The sequence below is a fragment of the Lytechinus variegatus genome, chromosome 17 (assembly GCF_018143015.1).
Source record: "Lytechinus variegatus isolate NC3 chromosome 17, Lvar_3.0, whole genome shotgun sequence".
Classification (NCBI taxonomy): Eukaryota; Metazoa; Echinodermata; class Echinoidea; order Temnopleuroida; family Toxopneustidae; genus Lytechinus; species Lytechinus variegatus.
The window spans coordinates 30764371-30784050 of record NC_054756.1 but is presented as its reverse complement, the minus strand read 5'-3'; the positions used below and the strand labels follow the sequence as shown (position 1 = coordinate 30784050).

Here is a 19680-nt window from a genome sequence, read left to right as displayed (position 1 = left end):
CTACTCTAAAGACTCTGAAGTGAGATTTGATGCAGTGAAACTCTCCCTTATTTTTTTTTTCAGATATTGTAAAAAGGAATAGAGAAAAAATCAAAGGAGGTGTGGTGAGTAGCAACTTTCGAAGATAGTGTCCTCTCAACCTCATGACTTCAAAGATAGTATGCTCTCAACTAGGCCCGTTTTGAAAGTCCATTTTTGACACATAAGTTGTAGCAATGATCGCTATCTTAATTGGTGATTCTCAAATTGGCTCTGAGACCGGAGCAAACCCATTTCGTGGTACAAAAACTTGAGTCTCCAGAATGAAAGGGGGATTAAATCAGCGATTTTGGAAGTGAACTCTAGATTAATTGAAATATATTGACATATTAGTAATTAAAACCTGTGCAGTGTCTGAGAACGAAGATTTAATGTGAAGCTGTGAGCTTGTTCACTGACTTTGTAGTCCCATGCAAGCTTTATGCAGATGCTACGGTGTACACGGTGATGGAATTTAGTACACGTGCACTGACTTGACCATGCGTGTACACGTATACCGGAAACGGGCCTACTCTCAACCTCATGACTTCAAAGATAGTATACTCTAAACCCATGACTTCAAAGATAGTATACTCTTTACCTCATGACTTCAAAGATAGTATACTCTCTACCTCATGACTTCAAAGGTAGTATGCTCCCAACCTCATGACTTCAAAGATAGTATACTCTCAACCTCATGACTTCAAAGATAGTATACTCTTAACCTCATGACTTCAAAGATAGTATACTCTCAACCTCATGACTTCAAAGATAGTATACTCTCAACCTCATGACTTCAAAGATAGTATACTCTCAACCTCATGACTTCAAAGATAGTATACTCTTAACCTCATGACTTCAAAGATAGTATACTCTCAACCTCATGACTTCAAAGATAGTATACTCTCAACCTCATGACCTCAAGAATAGTATACTCCCAACCTCATGACTTCAAAGATAGTATACTCTCAACCTCATGACTTCAAAGATAGTATACATGTACTCCCAACCTCATGACTTCAAAGATAGTATACTCTCAACCTCATGACTTCAAAGATAGTGTACTCTCTACCTCATGACTTCAAAGATAGTATACATGTACTCCCAACCTCATGACTTCAAAGATAGTATACTCTCAACCTCATGACTTCAAAGATAGTATACATGTACTCCCAACCTCATGACTTCAAAGATAGTATACTCCCAACCTCATGACTTCAAAGATAGTATACATGTACTCCCAACCTCATGACTTCAAAGATAGTATACTCTCAACCTCATGACTTCAAAGATAGTATACTCTCAACCTCATGACCTCAAAGATAGTATACTCCCAACCTCATGACTTCAAAGATAGTATACTCCCAACCTCATGACTTCAAGATAGTATACTCCCAACCTCATGACTTCAAAGATAGTATACTCCCAACCTCATGACTTCAAAGATAGTATACTCCCAACCTCATGACTTCAAAGATAGTATACTCCCAACCTCATGACTTCAAAGATAGTATACTCCCAACCTCATGACTTCAAAGATAGTATACTCTCAACCTCATGACTTCAACGATCTCAAAACATTGACATAGGTAAGCCCCTTTATGACACTCAAATTTCTAGTTCTTAGGAGATATGATAACATTTAAAAAAAATACAAACTGTAAAGTGTAGAATTGATTGAAATTTATAATAACAATCAGCTTCCCCTCTTTTTTGCTTGCATGTTTTTATTATTAATCATTCTTTGAAATAATAACAAATAAATCCAATCTCAGGATATATCTTTTTTCTCACTTCACCAAATAAATGAAATGAAGGCTTCTGACAAAATATAAACATCAGCAAGTGTCTTACTCTTAAATGGTCAAATATAATTAACTTCAAAAGATTATGATTACTGTGTTTTACTTTGGATTTTGGAATTGAATGATGTACATCTTAAAAATTTTTATTACCATATTACAACAAATTGTAATAGGCATTTTTGTCTTGTTTTTCCGTTAATGCCCACAATCATTATATTGATTATTATGGCATATGAACATCAAGATTGACTTGACCTTAATTTTGTAATTTTGCTGGGACCGGCAGGTGCAATTCACCGGATGAACACCCTTCTCTTTGACAAATAGTGAATTGGTTTTAACGTGCAGAGGTTGTGGCTCTCCTATACATTGGAGAAACATATGCGTCCTTTGCAATAGATGGAATGTTTTCCATTATTCACACCGGTACTGAATACAGTGTTGAGGCACGCTAACACACAACGCTATAGCATCAGATTTTTTGTTAGATGCGTTTCGGCATGAGCGGGACCCGAATCCCTCACGTTGAGATCTACGATCTTATCCGAAACATGCACACTAACCGACTGAGCTACGTTGCCTCCCCTATTATTAAGTACTGTGGAAGAAATGAGTATATTTTTTGTTTTTATTCGTCAGGTGCATTCATTTACTGGATCTAAAGCAGAAGTTTCAGAATTATTAGACTTGGATTTTTTCATTGGCATCAATGGATGGTAAGTTGTTATTCTTCCCTAATAATGGCAGGTTGCTATATGTATATACATTTATGGGCCCATATTCTGATAGCAGGTTGAAAGTTGTGGTTTAAGTATGAATAGCCAATCGTTACATAATCACTTACAGTAGAGATATCATACCTCAGCTCATTTGGCTCTCAAATCATAATTGTCTAGGAAATATAAATAGATTATTGTCTTCACCATTGATGAATCAGGAAAGAGCACAGTAAACATAAGAAACATAAAACTTAATAAACAAATTTGATACTTTTGGCTTCCCATACTTAAACCACAACTGTAAACCTGAGTTTAAGTTGAACCTGACTTCAGAATACGAGCCATGGTGTTTGTATGCTTGATCCTACATGTATAATGTATCCCTTCCATGGAGACGTACAATATCTCTGATTATTATTCATACAGACAATTTTAGAGCCCAAATACAAGTGTTATTTTGTTGGTGCACTCGACCCACTTAAAAAGTTTGTTGAACTCGCCTAATATTTTTTCCGAGGTGACACAATATTGAAAATATTGGACGACTAGAAGGGGAATTCCCGAAGTGTACGCACCACTCATCGCGCGCGCATGCAGTTTTCAATGGCAAATGCGCACTGTGTGTGGAACTGTGACTGCAGAGTGATGAACAATTCCTATTAAATTTTTTCTACAGAGGCTGCAGTAAATCTCTAAATGCAGAGAAAACCAACAACTGTTAGGAAGTTTGGAGTTATATTCGCTTTAATTTCATTTTATCCTATAATAATTTGAATATATTTTAGAAATTGAGGCACAGGAAATACTATTTTTTTTGCATGATAAATCGAGTGCGTAGCTTTAGGACCCCTTCTACATCGGGCGGCGAAATTATGAGGTTTTCGAAAAACACGACAGGATTTTCGTATTAGTGAGTTTTGTGATATTTTCTATTTGGTTAATGATCTTTAGAATGTTTGCCACAAATTAGTGAAATATAATTTGTTGAAATATTAAAATTGGGACAGTTTTTATTGTTTGAAAACAAAGTGCGTAGCTTTAGGTCCCCCCATCATACAGCAGAGCTCGAGTCAGAGTCTCAGGGCGGGAGGGTAAGTTAAAAATTATTTGCTAAAATTCTCTGTATGAATAATAATCATAATACTGGATGTCCCATTTTTCGGTCAATACAAGGAAATATAGGACTCGCTTTGCAAAATATTGGACTCGTCTTCGACTCGTCCAATATTTATGCAAAGCTCGTCCAATATTTCCTTGTATTAACCTCAAGGCCATCCAATATTATATAATTATTACCTATTAATCCAGTCAATATAGGGTTTGACCCACCACAAATTGCAACACTTGATATTCCACTGCAATGCTTTCCAGGAAGATCCTGGAAGGTCCTGAACAACATACTAAAAGTCCCAAAAAATCCAAGCAGTGGAAATTTATGAAATTTGCATATTATGCAAATTAGCCATAAAAAGCAAGAAAAATAAGGAAAATAGTCCAAAAATTACAAATTAAGTGTCCAAAACAATTTTATTTGAGACGAAATTCATGATAAATAACTTTAATCAATATTTTTAATCAAAAATGCAAACAAATCTACCTAATTTGCATAATATGCAAATAAACATCCATATATGGAAAAAAATGTCAAGATATTGTGATTTTTCTCTCATTGACTGCTTGAAAATTTCAATAATGTTGAAATTACTATGCAGCTATCACTATGGACGTTGAATACATTTATATTAAGCTTAGTGTCTGTAGTGTCATTTGCATATTATGCAAATAAGTATCAATTCAATTCAATTTTATTTTCCACTTTCAATTTCATATTTACAATTATGATACAATTGACATAGTAACGTATTATAATCACATTTGAAGTTCTAAAATTACAATAGACATTCATCAAATCGAGATATATAAATAATTGAAATGGAGGGAGGGCCAACTGAAAAGCAGAGCTTGTAAAATGTAGGCCTCCCTTAATGGTGTAATTACGTGTTTATAGCAACTGAATTGCTTTTTTGTAAAAAAGAAACAAAACAAACATACAAAAAACATAACAATATTTACATTATGTAATATATACATTATAATACAAATCATATGCATCATATTTAAAAAATATGAATCATTCAGTGCATACAAATTATTAAAGGTTTCCCACTTAACACTGAAGGCTTAATTTGTAATTGATAAATTAAATATTTAGTAATAATTCAGGAGAAATAATTTAAGTCATTTTTTGAACATTTGTATAGAATTGCATTGTATTATATCAATCGTAAAGGAATTCCATAGTTTGGGACCCATAAAAATACACGTTTTTGAGCAAATGATGTTCTGTTCAATGGTAAATGAAAAGAGTTTGCTTGACGAGTGAAGTGGCTATGAATCGAACTATTTTTGAAAAACATATCAATTAGAGGCAAAGGTAGTTGTTTAGTATTAAGCTTAAACATAAAGGCCCGTATTCACAAAAGAAGTTTAAACCACCCCTGGGTTTAAACCCCCTCCTGGTTTTTTGAAACCATGGTTTAAACCCTAGGGGGGTTTAAACCATGGTCTGATTCACAAATGATGGTTTCTTGAAACCATGGTTTAAACCACAGTCTAAATTTAAACCGTGGTCTAAATTTAGACCATGGTTCAAAACCACAGTCTAAATTTAAACCATGGTTTAAATTAAGACCATGGTGTAAACCATGGGTTTTTTCCTACTGAGCATGCTCAGTAGGTCAGATGCTGTCTGCTACATCCAAAATGGAGGAGGCTAGGTGTGTTGTAGCTGGTAGGGAGAGAGCAAAGGGAATCTGGCAGACAGCCGAAAGAAACCCCCCCCCCTCCAACTTATCACTGACCGGAGGGAAGACTGATTATAACAGCAATTTGAAAAAAACCCTGCATGGGATGAGCTAGCCAGTACATTCCATTCCAAATACGGTAATAAATGGAGCACCCATCAAATAAAAGACCAGTGGAAAAGGATGAGGATCAATGCAAAGAACACTCAAATTTCATCAAAGAATGCAGAAAGACTGGCGGAGGTCCACCTCCACCCGAGCCCAGTCATTTAAGTATGGTGGTGAAGGAGCTGGATTTCGAGCAATACAGGAATCCATACGACGATGACAACGAAATCGCTGCAGAAAACTTGGCATTTGGATCGCTTGGTGCCATGGCAACGGGTCGTGCCACTGAGTAAGTCCATTTTATGGTTAAAATCAACATTTTCTAGGACTACATGTATAATCAGCTCAAACAAAATGAATATTTTATAAATATGAAATGCTGTCTGAAATTTCAAAACGACAAAATTGGGTAAAATTAAACTTCAAACTTTGGGCAAATCACGATCGTCTGCTCGTCGTCACTCGTCCGAGTTCAGTCCCATCCATTGCAATCCATGTTATGAATTTTAACACCACCGCTAGCGAACGAGCTGGTCGCCCGGAACTTCGGGATGCCACCGACTTAGCTTGTCGAACGAAGACGATCACTGCCAAATTAGGGTTTATAGTCCCGGGTTCAATAATCTAATAAATTGGCAAATTTCCTCACAATATCATAGAATTTCATTTTAGTTGCTAGTATGAAGAATATTCTCAAATAACTACTTACATTGGCAGTGTAGAATGTCGCTCTCGTAAAATATGAAGCCTACATTAAAGTAAATTAGCAGCCAGCCAGCCGGCCAAAGGCAAAGTTGTCAAAGTTTTATAGCAGAAGTTCAAGGCAGCTCTTTCTTCCTGTGAGGATTAAATCCTCACTGCCTTATTTCATCTCTGATTTTGATGAACTTTGCAGTGTTTTCATTTGTTTGGTTTCTTCATATTTCTTCTGAACATTTACTTTAATAGGTGGACTTGTCCCTTACATTGTCATTAATTATGAATGCCTTATATCCTTTTTGTTTATTTCACTTTGATGTGAAATTACTTCAGATCTCAACCTGTAAGAGGTAGTTCCACCCTTTGACACAAATGGCATTAACTGAAACAGTATCTTTTAATGCTCCTTATCTTGTCTTTTAGAAAGCTCAAGTATTTTACATACAAGTTCTTTCATCAAAATTTTCATTTACGAAAATTATTTATCAGAGAGCATGTTCCAATCACACATGCCATCACTTGTAAGGAGACTTCTATATATTTTTATCAGTGCATATATATATATATATAAATATATTCATTAGACCGCCAATGTCAATAAAATTGAAGAAATATCTATTATGCATAAAACAAACGTCAATAAAGTGGAATTCAGACACAGTTCTTTGCCATTGTGTCTATGTACCTTATGCACATGAACGTTCAATAATTTTATATTTCCTAATTCCTAAGACTAGACTAAAAGTTGCATATCATTATTATTTTGAATTGTATGATGAAGAAGTACCAGTACATTACATCATCAACATGCTTGAAGATATTTTTGAAAGGAACCCAAAAAATATATACTACAGGTAATGACAGCTCTACGATTGACACTATGATGAGGCATCAATATCACAGCTATAAGAGTGATCAAAAACGGTAGAAAACTAATGCAAGGAGGATGAAGCAATCATGATGTTTCAAACATTGAAAGAAGAAATTAATACAGGGGCCTGTTGCATAAAACTTTTTACCGGAGAAAACTCAGGTTGTTTTTACCGGAGTTTTTGCCCTGTATTAAAGTCAATGGCAGAAATCAGACTAACCTTAGTTTTCAGTTTTTACCAGAGTTTTCTCAGGTAAAAAGTTTTATGCAACAGGCCCCTTATCAACAGACAATTTTACAAGTACTGCAGCTAACCAGGCATACAAGGTGCATTGATGAGAAATGTGTACATACAGAATCATGGTAGGAACAGTCAAATAACTTCTTGACAAGAACAACAGGATACTGCTCTTTGTGTAGGATGTTTGTTTCCCAGTGTAGCATACAACTGCATTTGCATTCTGAATTACATTCTAAATAGGAAAATTACAGAACTTGAATGCCCTCCATGTTAATCAAAATACATATTATTTATTCTGATTATGTATTATATAGTCTTTCCAGCTTTCACTTTTTTATTCCTTGTCTTGTGAACTAGCCATTATATAATAAATACAAAAATGACCAATCAGAGGGGGAAAAAATTAATATTTTTGCAGGACTACTTTGGGGACAAGCCATAATTTTCACTTTTGTATTGTAATACATGTACAGTTAACAATGGACCCTATGAGATTTTTTGGGGGCTTTTCTTGTTAAGTTTAACATGGCTTTTTCGGCAGTACAGGGGCAAATTCATCCGTAGCCCTTGAGTATTCTTTTCCCTGCTTGCATCCTGATATTCTGTATTGGAAGCAGTTAAATTCCCCGCCCATAATCATAGATTAACCAATATACAAGTCATACAGTAATTAGTTATCAAGGGAAAGGGGATGGGCATATATCCATTCTCAAATGGTAGCATTCACTTGTGGCATCCAGAACCTTGCAGAGTGGTGTGTGGGAGTCGGTACAAAAAAAGGGGAAAAATAAATACATGAAAAAAAGTTTGATCTACTATTAACCTGATATTACATGTTAGGTTAATAATTTTACAAGGGAATACAAAAACCCGACTGTATTTGAAATTTAAATGCTTATTTGATTTCCTTGGATTTTGTGTAATCTAGCATTCGATAACCCTATTATGGAGGATCAAACGGATGGTGTTCTTATTCATTATATTTTTGATGTATTCATTAATGACTGGCAAAAAGACTATGCACATGTGTGGAATTTTTTTTTGTATGACTCGGTTGAGAATTAAACCCACGACCTCGCATTCATGAGGCCTACGCTCTACCACTGATCACCATGCCCGGTTTACTTTTAAACATTAATCTAAATAACGAATGCAGAAACATATTTAACAAACATTCATTTGAGGAAGCCATTAATCATTTTTTTTATAATACATTGTGTAGCATGTTGGCATTTCTATTTCTTCTGTTAATTTCGAACACCTCTTGGCTATTCAAAGGTTTCATATTTTAAACGTTTCAGGGTGCTCTTCATCCCCCCTTCCCTCCCACCACAATATTTAGCTCGTTCACGTGTTGACAGTGGAGCAGTCCAGATTTTTGGAGCTTCAAAAAAAGTAATTGAGCTGGCCTAAATAATATTGCATTATTCACATAATTCTGGAACTATTTGGTTGAAAATTGATTTGATTTTCCCCAAAAGTTTGAATTTCGGATGGGAAATACAAATTTACTTACCTGTACATTGATGGAATATCTGTTCTTCCTGTTCAAAAAGTACAAGGCTTCTTCACCACCAGGACTCTGGATGTAAACATGGGTCCCATCAATCGCACCAATGACCCTGGAAATCTGCAGTAGTCGTAAAATTGCTGCTGGGTTGTTTCAACTTCTTCTCTCGTTGCAGGAAAGGTCATGAATTGCCTCTTCCTTCTTGCAATAGCTTCTGACACATCTTTGACCATTCTACTGACAGATGACTGTGATACCTCATCACCATGCATCCTCTGGAAAGATCCTATGTTAAAAAGAAATGAGATCAAATCGTCATCCGGAAAACAAACTAAATGAAACTACTCTAAAAATAGTTAATGTCAACGGCAATAATAATAATACTAATCCTTATATTGACTTTAAGATCACAGCCCTATTTAAAAGTTATTCAAAATCTAAGAACTAATTATATTATCACAAAAAATCTGATACTTATACTATAGCGTTGTGTGTTAGCGTGCCTCACCACTCTATTCAGTGCAGGTGTGAACGCAGTTGGAAAACATTCCATCGTAAAGGACGCAAATGTTGGTACCGTGTATAGGAGAGTCACAACCTATGCACATTAAAACAATACACTATTCCTCAAAGAGTGGGGTGTTTACCCGGTGCATTGTATCTGCCGGTCCCGGCAAAAATTCAAGTCAATCTTGGTGTTCATATGCCATAATAATCAATATAATGATTGTGGGCATTAACGGAAAGACAAGACAAAGTGAAGCCCATGTCATTATGACCAAACTTCACATTTTTACCTTAAGTAAATATAATTACAAGATAAGTGTAAGCCTTTGTAAAGCCTCATTTTTTCACAACTGGTCAGAAGGCACTTTCTGTCAATTTCAAATCAATGGAAGATTTATTAGCATTTAAAATATACATAGGACAGCAATCTTTATTTGCTCAGAAAAGATACATTTTTGGTGTTATTAATAACAATGGTACATCAATTACTCACCAACGGACTGTCAAAACCTGTAGACTGACAGGTAGAGGATTGAAAAGAAATTAAGCTTAATCAGTTCACAAATAAAAGATTAAACCTTTATGCTCATGAATAGGTATCTGTTTAGGCATTTTGATGTGCATCAATATATATTCATTTTGATGTTTGGCAATATATATCATATATATTCATGGTAGTAAAGTCTTCACTTTTATCATCAAAATATATACATGTATATATATGTATATGATATATATTGCTGAATCATAAAATGCCTAAACAGATACCTATTCATGAGCATAAAGGTTTAATCTTTTATTTGTAAAGTGATTAAGCTTAATTTCTTTCATGTGTTTGCATGCTGTAACTGAAGATTGGAAGAAATCATGTAACTGGTAAACACTTTACTAACATGAATATTAGTGTGTGGGACTAAAGTGAAATTTCATGGTATTTTTGGAAGAGTTTTTAAATGTGAAGAAATAAAATATCATCATTGATTATAACATATTTTGTCAATATCATACCAAAAATTAATATATACGAAAATAAAGTTAAAAAATTATTTGTCCGGGGGTCAAACTCAAGGTCAAAGTTAAGGTCAAAGGTCATGACCTTATAAATTGCTCCAATACATTATTCGATGCATGTTTTGGATTCCTCTCTGAATTTCCTATCAAATGGTATCAGTTTCATGAAAATTGGTCAACACGTAACGACGCAGTGGCCATTGAAAGTTGAAGGTCACTCCCATTTTTGTCAAAACAAGAAGAAAAGGGCGGGCCGTAGCGCGAGAACCGACGGACCGATTGGACTTATTTTTTTGTTTTGTGCTTGGGCCATGTTGAATTTTATGTATACCAAATTACAACGAATTCTGAGACGGTCGGGTGCAAAATTGCACATTCATTGGGTGAATTGGCATGGAATGACCCTGTACTTATTTATTCATCATGAAATTTTGTTCAAATTGGTTGCTTTTGACATTTGATTTATAATTTTTGGGTTATTTTCCTTATTTTCTATTTTTAATGGCTAATTTGCATAATATGCAAATTAATTTTCAGGCATTGTGATGAATTCTCCTGCTTAGTGATAGTAGCAAAAATGTCTACATAAATGACATGTTTTCAAGCAGTCTATATGAGAACAATCACAATATCTTGACATTTCTTCCATATAAGGATGCTTATTTGCATAATATGCAAATTAGGTCGATTCGCTGGCGCTTTTGAATAAAAACATTGAATACCGTTATTTATCATTAATTTTCGCTTATTATTGGACTATTTTCCTTATTTTTCTACATTTTTATGGCTAATTTGCATAATATGCAAATTTCATAAATTTCCACTGCTTGGATTTTTGGGGACTTTTAGTATGTTGTTAAGGGGACCTTCCTGGAAGGCATAGCAGTGGAAAATCAAGTGTTGCAATTAGTGGCGGGTCACCCCCCTATTCTGGCTAGATTGACTGGACTATATACCATGTGTTTTTCCATGGCAATCAGAATCCACATTTTGCATTATTTGCTTTAACAACGGTCAATATCATAGCATATTCTCTCTCTTTTGGGTTTTCTCATTGGCTTGTGTGTAAATTAGGCAGTGGGCAATATTTGCAGAAACTTGTTGGAACTAGTCTGTGAATTGTAGCTTAGATAATGTGTGGTATGGTGAGTACTGGGTATGGCTCTTTCCATGCATGCAGCGTATGATGCATAAACGCAAATACAGTGTGTCCCACAAAAAAGGAACTGAGGACTCCCAATTATATTTTTCAATATGGCAAACCGCTTTACGGTGTTTTAATTATGTAATAATGAAATCTTTTCCTTATAAACTTCAGTTTGACCTAACCTAGGCTCATATAATTTGATGTGTATGATACTAGCATGGATCCCAGGAAGCCCATTGATTTTGAGGTCAAAAGGTCAAGGCCACAGTTGCATCTTTTCATCTTGCCCTTCTGAAGTTCTTAAAAACGTGATAACTTCAGTTTAGCTTAACCTAGGCTCATGTAATTTGGTGTGCATGATACTAGCATGAATCCCAGGAATTCTATCACTTTTGAGGTCAAGTCGCCACCTTCTACTTTTCTTGCTTGTCCAATAACTCCATTTTTGTCTCACCTGCATAGCAGAGTGAGACTATAGGCGCCGCTTTTCCGACGGCGACGGCGGCGTCAACATCAAATCTTAACTGTCTTGCTAAGGTTAAGTTTTTGAAATGACATCATAACTTAGAAAGTATATGGACCTAGTTCATGAAACTTGGCCATAAGGTTAATCAAGTATTACTAAACATCCTATTAGAGTTTCATGTCACATGACCAAGGTCAAAGGTCATTTAGGGTCAATGAACTTAGACCATGTTGGGGGAATCAACATCGAAATCTTAACCTGAGGTTAAGGTTTTGAAATGTCATCATAACTTAGAAAATATATGGACCTAGTTCATTAAACTTGGACATAAGCTTAATCAAGTATCACCAAACATCCTGCATGAGTTTCACGTCACATGACCAAGGTCAAAGGTCATTTAGGGTCAATGAACTTTGGCCAATTTGGGTGTATCTGTTGAATTACAATCAAAACTTTAAAAGTTTTTGGATCTGATTCATGAAACTTGGACATAATAGTAATCAAGTATCACTGAACATCCTGTGCAAGTTTCAGGTCACATGATCAAGGTCAAAGGTCATTTAGGGTCAATGAACTTTGGCCGAATTGGGGGTATTTGTTGAATTACCATCATAACTTTGAAAGTATGTTGGTCTAGTTCATAAAACTTGGACATAAGAGTAATCTAGTATCACTGAACATCCTGTGTGCATTTTAGGTCACATGACCAAGGTCAAAGGTCAATGAACTTTGGCCATAATGGGGGTATCTGTTGAATTACCATCATAACTTTGCAAGTTTTTTGATCTGACTTTTGAAACTTGGACATAAGAGTAATCAAGTATCACTGAATATCCTGTGCAAGATTCAGGTCACATGATCAAGGTCGAAGGTCATGTGAGGTCAATGAACTTTGGCCACATTGGGGGTATTTGTTGAATTACCATCCTATCTCTGTAAGTGTATTGGTCTAGTTCATAAAACGTGGAAATAAGAGTAACCAAGTATCACTGAACATCTTGTGCGAGTTATAGTAGTTTTCAAAGCCAGCACTGCTGCTATGTTGAACTGCATGATGCAGGTGAGACGGCCAGAGGCATTTTACTTGTTCATGTTACACGTTGGGCATATGATGTGCTTGCCCCAGCGACACACTTGTTCTGCTTTATTTGATACCAAATATGATATGAATATATGTAGTTCATGCATTGATGATCTGGAAGTGTAATGAAATGCACTGTCAAAACCAAGTTGTGGAGAAAAATGGGTTGAAATTTGTTAAGGATGTGACAACCTTACGTAAGAAAGGGATGGCTCATTTGCATATACAGTATCTTTTGTATTCTTTATTTCTTTCACTAATCTCTAAATGGGATGCAGATTCTGCATAATTTTTTTTCTGACATGCCTCAGTTTTTGTTTTTTCTCTGCAATGCATGAACAATTCACAACGCATTTGGTCTCAAATCAAAGTAGAGATTTTATTCTTACAATTGAGGTTAAATTTATGATCTAAACATATTCAATGATTGTTATATCTGGATCTAAATATGGGTTTCCTTACTTGTGGGACGCACTGTATGAGCACGCCATAAATAGTGCGTACCTGTGTGACAACCATTTAGGTATTACACTTAGCCAGGACTGCTTCAGCAGGTTTATGAATTACCTGAAATAAGAAGAAGTGACAAGCAACAGGCATTTAAATTGTTCCAAATAATAACATGAATTACACATTATGCAGTTGTACATGTAGGTAAACTGGTAATAATAATATTAATAATGACTGACTCCTCTTTTTTTAGGAACATCAATTGTATTGCCCATAGAATAAACATATTGAACTCTTCTAAGGACTTGGGCCAATATGATTCTATTGCAGGCAAAATGTATGATATATATTGACTCTTTTTCATGAATGTCTTTGTATATAAATAAGATTATTTGCATACAAGATGATAGAGAGGTTATTACATTATGAAAGATATTGTGAATTTGTCCATTCAAATTGAAATACGTAAATTTTATTCTCACCTTCTAAAAATTCTTCTTCTATACAGTTCACTGAAGACAGCAGAGAACATAGAAGCAATGTGCACGATACCAAAGGACAGGTTGATGATTGAAACAGGTAGGAACACTGGTCAATAGTAACAGTAGTCATGTGATGATGATGCACAGCATTTTTATAGCACCATATATCTGTCAAAGACATTCTAAGGCTCATTTTTGAAGGAGCCAGCCAATCTGGGTCGCCAAGAAGGGCGCACGAACAGAAATGTGACCAGCAGGTCTCCTCCAACTGGTTGGGGGCTTGCAGGTGGACCACTACACCGGTGTTTCCCCCTACTCTTATTTGAATAGTGCTGTGAGTTCCTAACATGCATGATACCTCCATTTAACATGTTTTCCACTGAAACATAGCCTGCAGCTATGAAACAGGGGAGAGACGTTTACATACAACGCACTGGCTTCAGCCATCCACCCAGGGTGGACTCGAACCCACGATCTTTGGTTCGACGGGCAGACACTTTACCGACTGAGCCAACTTGGCTCAGTGATGAATGTGATAAATTTAAGCCAAATGTTTGATTGGGATTTATATCATCATTTTAAAAACCTTCTTATTGATATAGATGCACCCTGGTGTGAAGTGAAAGCAACTCATGCTGGATTCAAACATGTCCAAACTAAGTTCCCTACCAAGAAGAAAGAGAAATGGGAAGAAGATAACTGTGTTAAAGGAAGGAATGAACCATGTCATATTATGTAAGTACATGACCCTGTTCAATATCCACTAGTCGGATGATGTAATGTGTGACAGGCTTTATAGAGTTGGATGACTTTCAAACAAAATGTAATAGCACTTGAAGGAACATTATTTTCTACCTATGAACTATTAATGATCAGAGTTCAAAATAGTGGTATGAATGTTAAAAACCAAATTCTAGTCTTTTCTGAGACTCCCTATAGGAATAAAAACGAATTCAATTTACAAATTTTCATAGTGTCATCATTGGCTGCGACTTAAAGCCAATTTTTACTTAAAGGGATGCTCCAGGCTGAAAATGTTAAGAATTAATGTAAGAGTAAATTCACAGTGTAAAATGCTGAAATTTCATCGAATTTGGACAACAAATAACATTGTAAATTGAAGACAAAAATAAAGAATAGAACATAACATTTTAATAAACGAACATGTTTCGAGGTGTCGCACCTCATCCTCAGCCTGAAAATTAGTAACAGAGTCATTGGTATTTATACAGTTAGGATGTCAAGTAAAAATTTCAAGAATGTAGTTACACAGGATTACATGGTGTGAAATCAATTGTTAAATGGAATGAAGTAAAAAAAAAAGTTTACAAAGTCTATGGATTTATCAGATAGGGGTAGATTAAATTAAATGGATAACATTATGTGGTAATTGTACACCTGTTGGTTTAGTTGAGGTTGTTTCCATTTGATGAAAAGCCCTTCTTTTATTTTTAGTTTAAAATCTGTTTGAGCAATATCAAGAATTTTGAAACAGTGGGATATTGCATTCTAACAAGCATTGAGGTAATGATTGCAGGCGTTTCTAGATATGGGAGTTCTTGTCCTTCCCCAGGTGCTCCTGTACTCGTGTCGTATGATGACGCTTGGTTTGACCAATATAGCGAGCTTTAGATCTCGCACATGTAAATTGATATACGACACGAGCACGAAGCTCCTGGGGAATGGAGTCTTTCACAGAAAGTAAAGAACTGAGCTTGAAAGATGAGAAAGAAAGAGTAATATGAAGATCTTGGCAATATTGTTTAACCATCATGTTGATTCTCTTTTCAAGTTCCTTTGATGCTTTACCAATATAAGGTAACTTGAAAAATCTTGTAGTCTTTTTTCTCCTGACCATTTTTGGGTTTTGGATGTTTTGAAGGTATTGGTTCAATGACCTTTCGATCAACCAACCTGGGTACATGTTTCTGTTCAACACCTTTTTCAAATTCTCGATACTAGTATCAAAGAGATGAGAGTGACTGCAAATTTTGTAAGCCCTATCTATCAATGTTCTTATCATCCGGTTTTGTATTTGTAACAAGAAAAGCTGAGAAAATTTGTATACAACCCAGTGTAATTCTTCTGATGAAAGACTGAAGTAGTATAAACATCTGTGCTATTGTTGATTAAAATATCTAAAAAGGGCAATTGTCCATGTTCTTCCTTTTCAACAGTGAAATTTATATTGGGATGCCTGGAGTTTAAATAGTCATGAAAGGTTTGAACCTCATCTCGATACTTGTATCGAGAATTTGAAGGAAAAACCTCAATGCTTGTTAGAATGCAGTACCCACTGTTTCAAAATTCTCGATACTGCTCAAACAGATTTTCAACTAAAAATAAAAGAAGGGCTTTTCATCAAATGGAAACAACCTCAACTAAACCAACAGGTGTACAATTACCACACAATGTTATCCATTTAATTTAACCTACCCCTTTCTGATAAATCCATAGACTTTGTAAACTTTTTTTTACTTCATTCCATTTAACAATTGATTTCACACCTTGTAATCCTGTGTAACTACATTCTTGAAATTTTTACTTGACATCCTAACTGTATAAATACCAATGACTCTGTTAATAATTTTCAGGCAGAGGATGAGGTGCGACACCTCGAAACATGTTCGTTTATTATAATGTTATGTTCTATTCTTTATTTTTATCTTCAATTTAGTATCGTATCGTTCTTTTGGAAGTATTATTGTAAATTCTTGAAATTTAAAGTTCAGCAATATTTTGTGAAAACAGTATACATTAGGTGGACTGATGATGTCACATCCTCACTTTCCTGTTTCTTATGTTATTACATGAAATCATGTTTGTTTGTCTCATTTTTGTCTCACCTGCATAGCAGAGTGAGACTATAGGCGCCGCTATTCCGGCGGCGGCGTCAACATCAAATCTTAACCTAAGGTTAAGTTTTTGAAATGGCATCATAACTTAGAAAGTATATGGACCTAGTTCATGAAACTTGGCCATAAGATTAATCAAGTATTACTGAACATCCTATTAGAGTTTCATGTCACATGACCAAGGTCAAAGGTCATTTAGGGTCAATGAACTTAGACAATGTTGGGGAATCAACATCAAAATCTTAACCTGAGGTTAAGTTTCTGAAATGTCATCATAACATCCTCACTTTCCTGTTTCTTATGTTATTACATGAAATCATGTTTGTTTGTCTCATTTTTGTCTCACCTGCATAGCAGAGTGAGACTATAGGCGCCGCTATTCCGGCGGCGGCGTCAACATCAAATCTTAACCTAAGGTTAAGTTTTTGAAATGGCATCATAACTTAGAAAGTATATGGACCTAGTATATTAAACTTTGACATACGGTTAATCAAGTATCACCAAATATCCTGCATGAGTTTCATGTCACATTACGAAGGTCAAAGGTCATTTAGGGTCAATGAACTTTGGCCGATTTAGGGGTATCTGTTGAATTACAATCAAAACTTTAAAAGTTTTTGGATCTGATTCATGAAACTTGGACATAATAGTAATCAAGTATCACTGAACATCCTGTGCAAGTTTCAGGTCACATGATCAAGGTCAAAGGTCATTTAGGGTCAATGAACTTTGGCCGAATTGGGGTATTTGTTGAATTACCATCATAACTTTGAAAGTATGTTGGTCTAGTTCATAAAACTTGGACATAAGAGTAATCAAGTATCACTGAACATTCTGTGCACATTTTAGGTCACATGACCAAGGTCAAAGGTCAATGAACTGGCCATAATGGGGGTATTTGTTGAATTACATGTACCATCCTATCTCTGTAAGTGTATTGGTCTAGTTCATAAAACGTGGAAATAAGAGTAACCAAGTATCACTGAACATCTTGTGCGAGTTATAGTAGTTTTCAAAGTCAGCACTGCTGCTATGTTGAATCGCATGATGCAGGTGAGACGGCCAGAGGCATTCCACTTGTTTATACAATGTGTGAATGAAATGTCTCCCTTATCATGAAATAAGTTGCAGGAATGAATATCAAATGCACTATCAGATGTCAGTCCAGTCTTTTTTAACCCTCCCTGGGGGGGGGGGCCATAATGGCCCTCCCTCGACAATTTTCGCGATATATCTGCGGCACAAATTTTTTTGACCTCGCCGCTGACTTTTTACTTTCAAGTCTCGCGCAAATTTGTAACGCCCGGGTACGCGGTTACGACATTGCGCAACATTATGTAAGTGCATATGTCAGACCCAAAATGTCCATCGAAAAAACATTAAAAAACAAAAAGTAAAAAACAAAGAAATACATAAGAAATTTAAAAAAACAAAAAAACTGTTTTAGAAATACATAAGAAATCGGTCTTGGTACCGGAATTTTTTTCATTCACAATTGTTAGGAATGCTTAAGGGGGGCCATAACGCTCCCCCCCCCCTGGAATGACAAGAATCAAAATACCCCGGGAGATTAAGGGTCAAGTTCTTCCCAGAAAATGTTTTAAGAAACGTAATAATACAAAAGAACAAGTGGGGATATGACATCATCAGTTTGCTCATTGAATATTCATGTGAACTGCCGAGAATTATTTCACTGGAATAATGCAATTCTTTAAAGTGCAATAGCTTTGGTAATCCTTGTCCGATTGTGATGAAATTTTCTGTTTTGTTTTGTCTGATTGTTCTTTATCTGTTCAAAACATAAATTTCAGCATGTAGTATCCCTTTTACTCCAACCACAAGGCTTGCAGTAAAGGTAAATTTTAGTTGAGATATTTATAACTTTATGCTGAACTTCAAATAAAATAATTTTACTTCTTGGAGCTTTCACGATTTGCTGTTTCTTTTAAAAAATGTGTGATAGTCGGATGATGTAGTGTGTGACAGGCTTTATAAAGTAATGGTAACTATCTCATAGAAACGTAAACATGATATTCTTAATTTTCATTGGTTATTAGCATTGTTGCCATGGTAATTGATATAGAATGGTCAAGTTATAATAATAGTATACTTTATGCATTTGGAGTCCAGATGAGAATAGAAATACCTGGGGCCTGTTGCATAAAACTTTTTACCTGAGAAAACTCTGGTAAAAACTGAAAACTAAGGTTAGTCTGATTTCTGCCATTGACTTTAGCACAGGGCAAAAACTCCGGTAAAATCAACCCGAGTTTTCTCAGGTAAAAAGTTTTAAGCAATGGGCTTCTGGAGTTTATGGGCATACAATTAAACTTGATCTATAATGAAATTAAAATGCAACCTTCAAACCATTTCGACTTTGGAGTACCGGTCAATAGTTTGAGCTCTTTTTATTAAATACAATTTTTTTTCATGAATTTTACAACACTCTCCTTTTGGGAATGTTGGTCCCATTCCTGATAGAAATATTGTTCCTAATTCTCCTTTAGAAAGGTCTTAAGTTTTGAATTCATTTGGTATATTATTTGTTCTGCTCTGGTGTATTCATTTTCTATGATTAATCACTAGCAATGATTTGTACATACTTCAATTATTTGTTAAGAATCGTCTGAATTTTTTTCTCCAACTCACTTTATTCATTTCAATTGTTCATACTAAATTTTTCAGTGTATTAAGAATTATTTTTCATACGATATTTTGTCAATCCTGTTGTCATTTTTTTATGACTGCGAATATCTTGAGATGTTTGGTTCCATGACGTTTTCTCCGACGACAATTGCTCAGTTCTAAATTCCACTTCCTATTAGAATGACAAAATTCAACTCATTATTTCCTACCTGAAACCTAACAAAACCCTATTCCAACCCCTACCCTAGATCTTAGATGAA

The 19680-nt window shown here is 35.3% G+C and overlaps 1 protein-coding gene across 4 annotated transcripts in view; it reads left to right on the top strand.

The window, feature by feature from the left end:
• Nucleotides 1-19680, top strand: part of LOC121430957 (putative deoxyribonuclease TATDN1) — a 40646-nt gene that overhangs the window by 18605 nt on the left and 2361 nt on the right. For all 4 annotated transcript variants that reach the window (XM_041628394.1, XM_041628393.1, XM_041628395.1 and 1 more), the window contains 4 exons: nucleotides 64-104; nucleotides 2463-2539; nucleotides 13946-14016; nucleotides 14522-14654. In XM_041628394.1, coding sequence (XP_041484328.1) covers nucleotides 64-104; nucleotides 2463-2539; nucleotides 13946-14016; nucleotides 14522-14654 — 322 coding nt within the window. The remainder of the gene's footprint in view (nucleotides 1-63; nucleotides 105-2462; nucleotides 2540-13945; nucleotides 14017-14521; nucleotides 14655-19680) is intronic.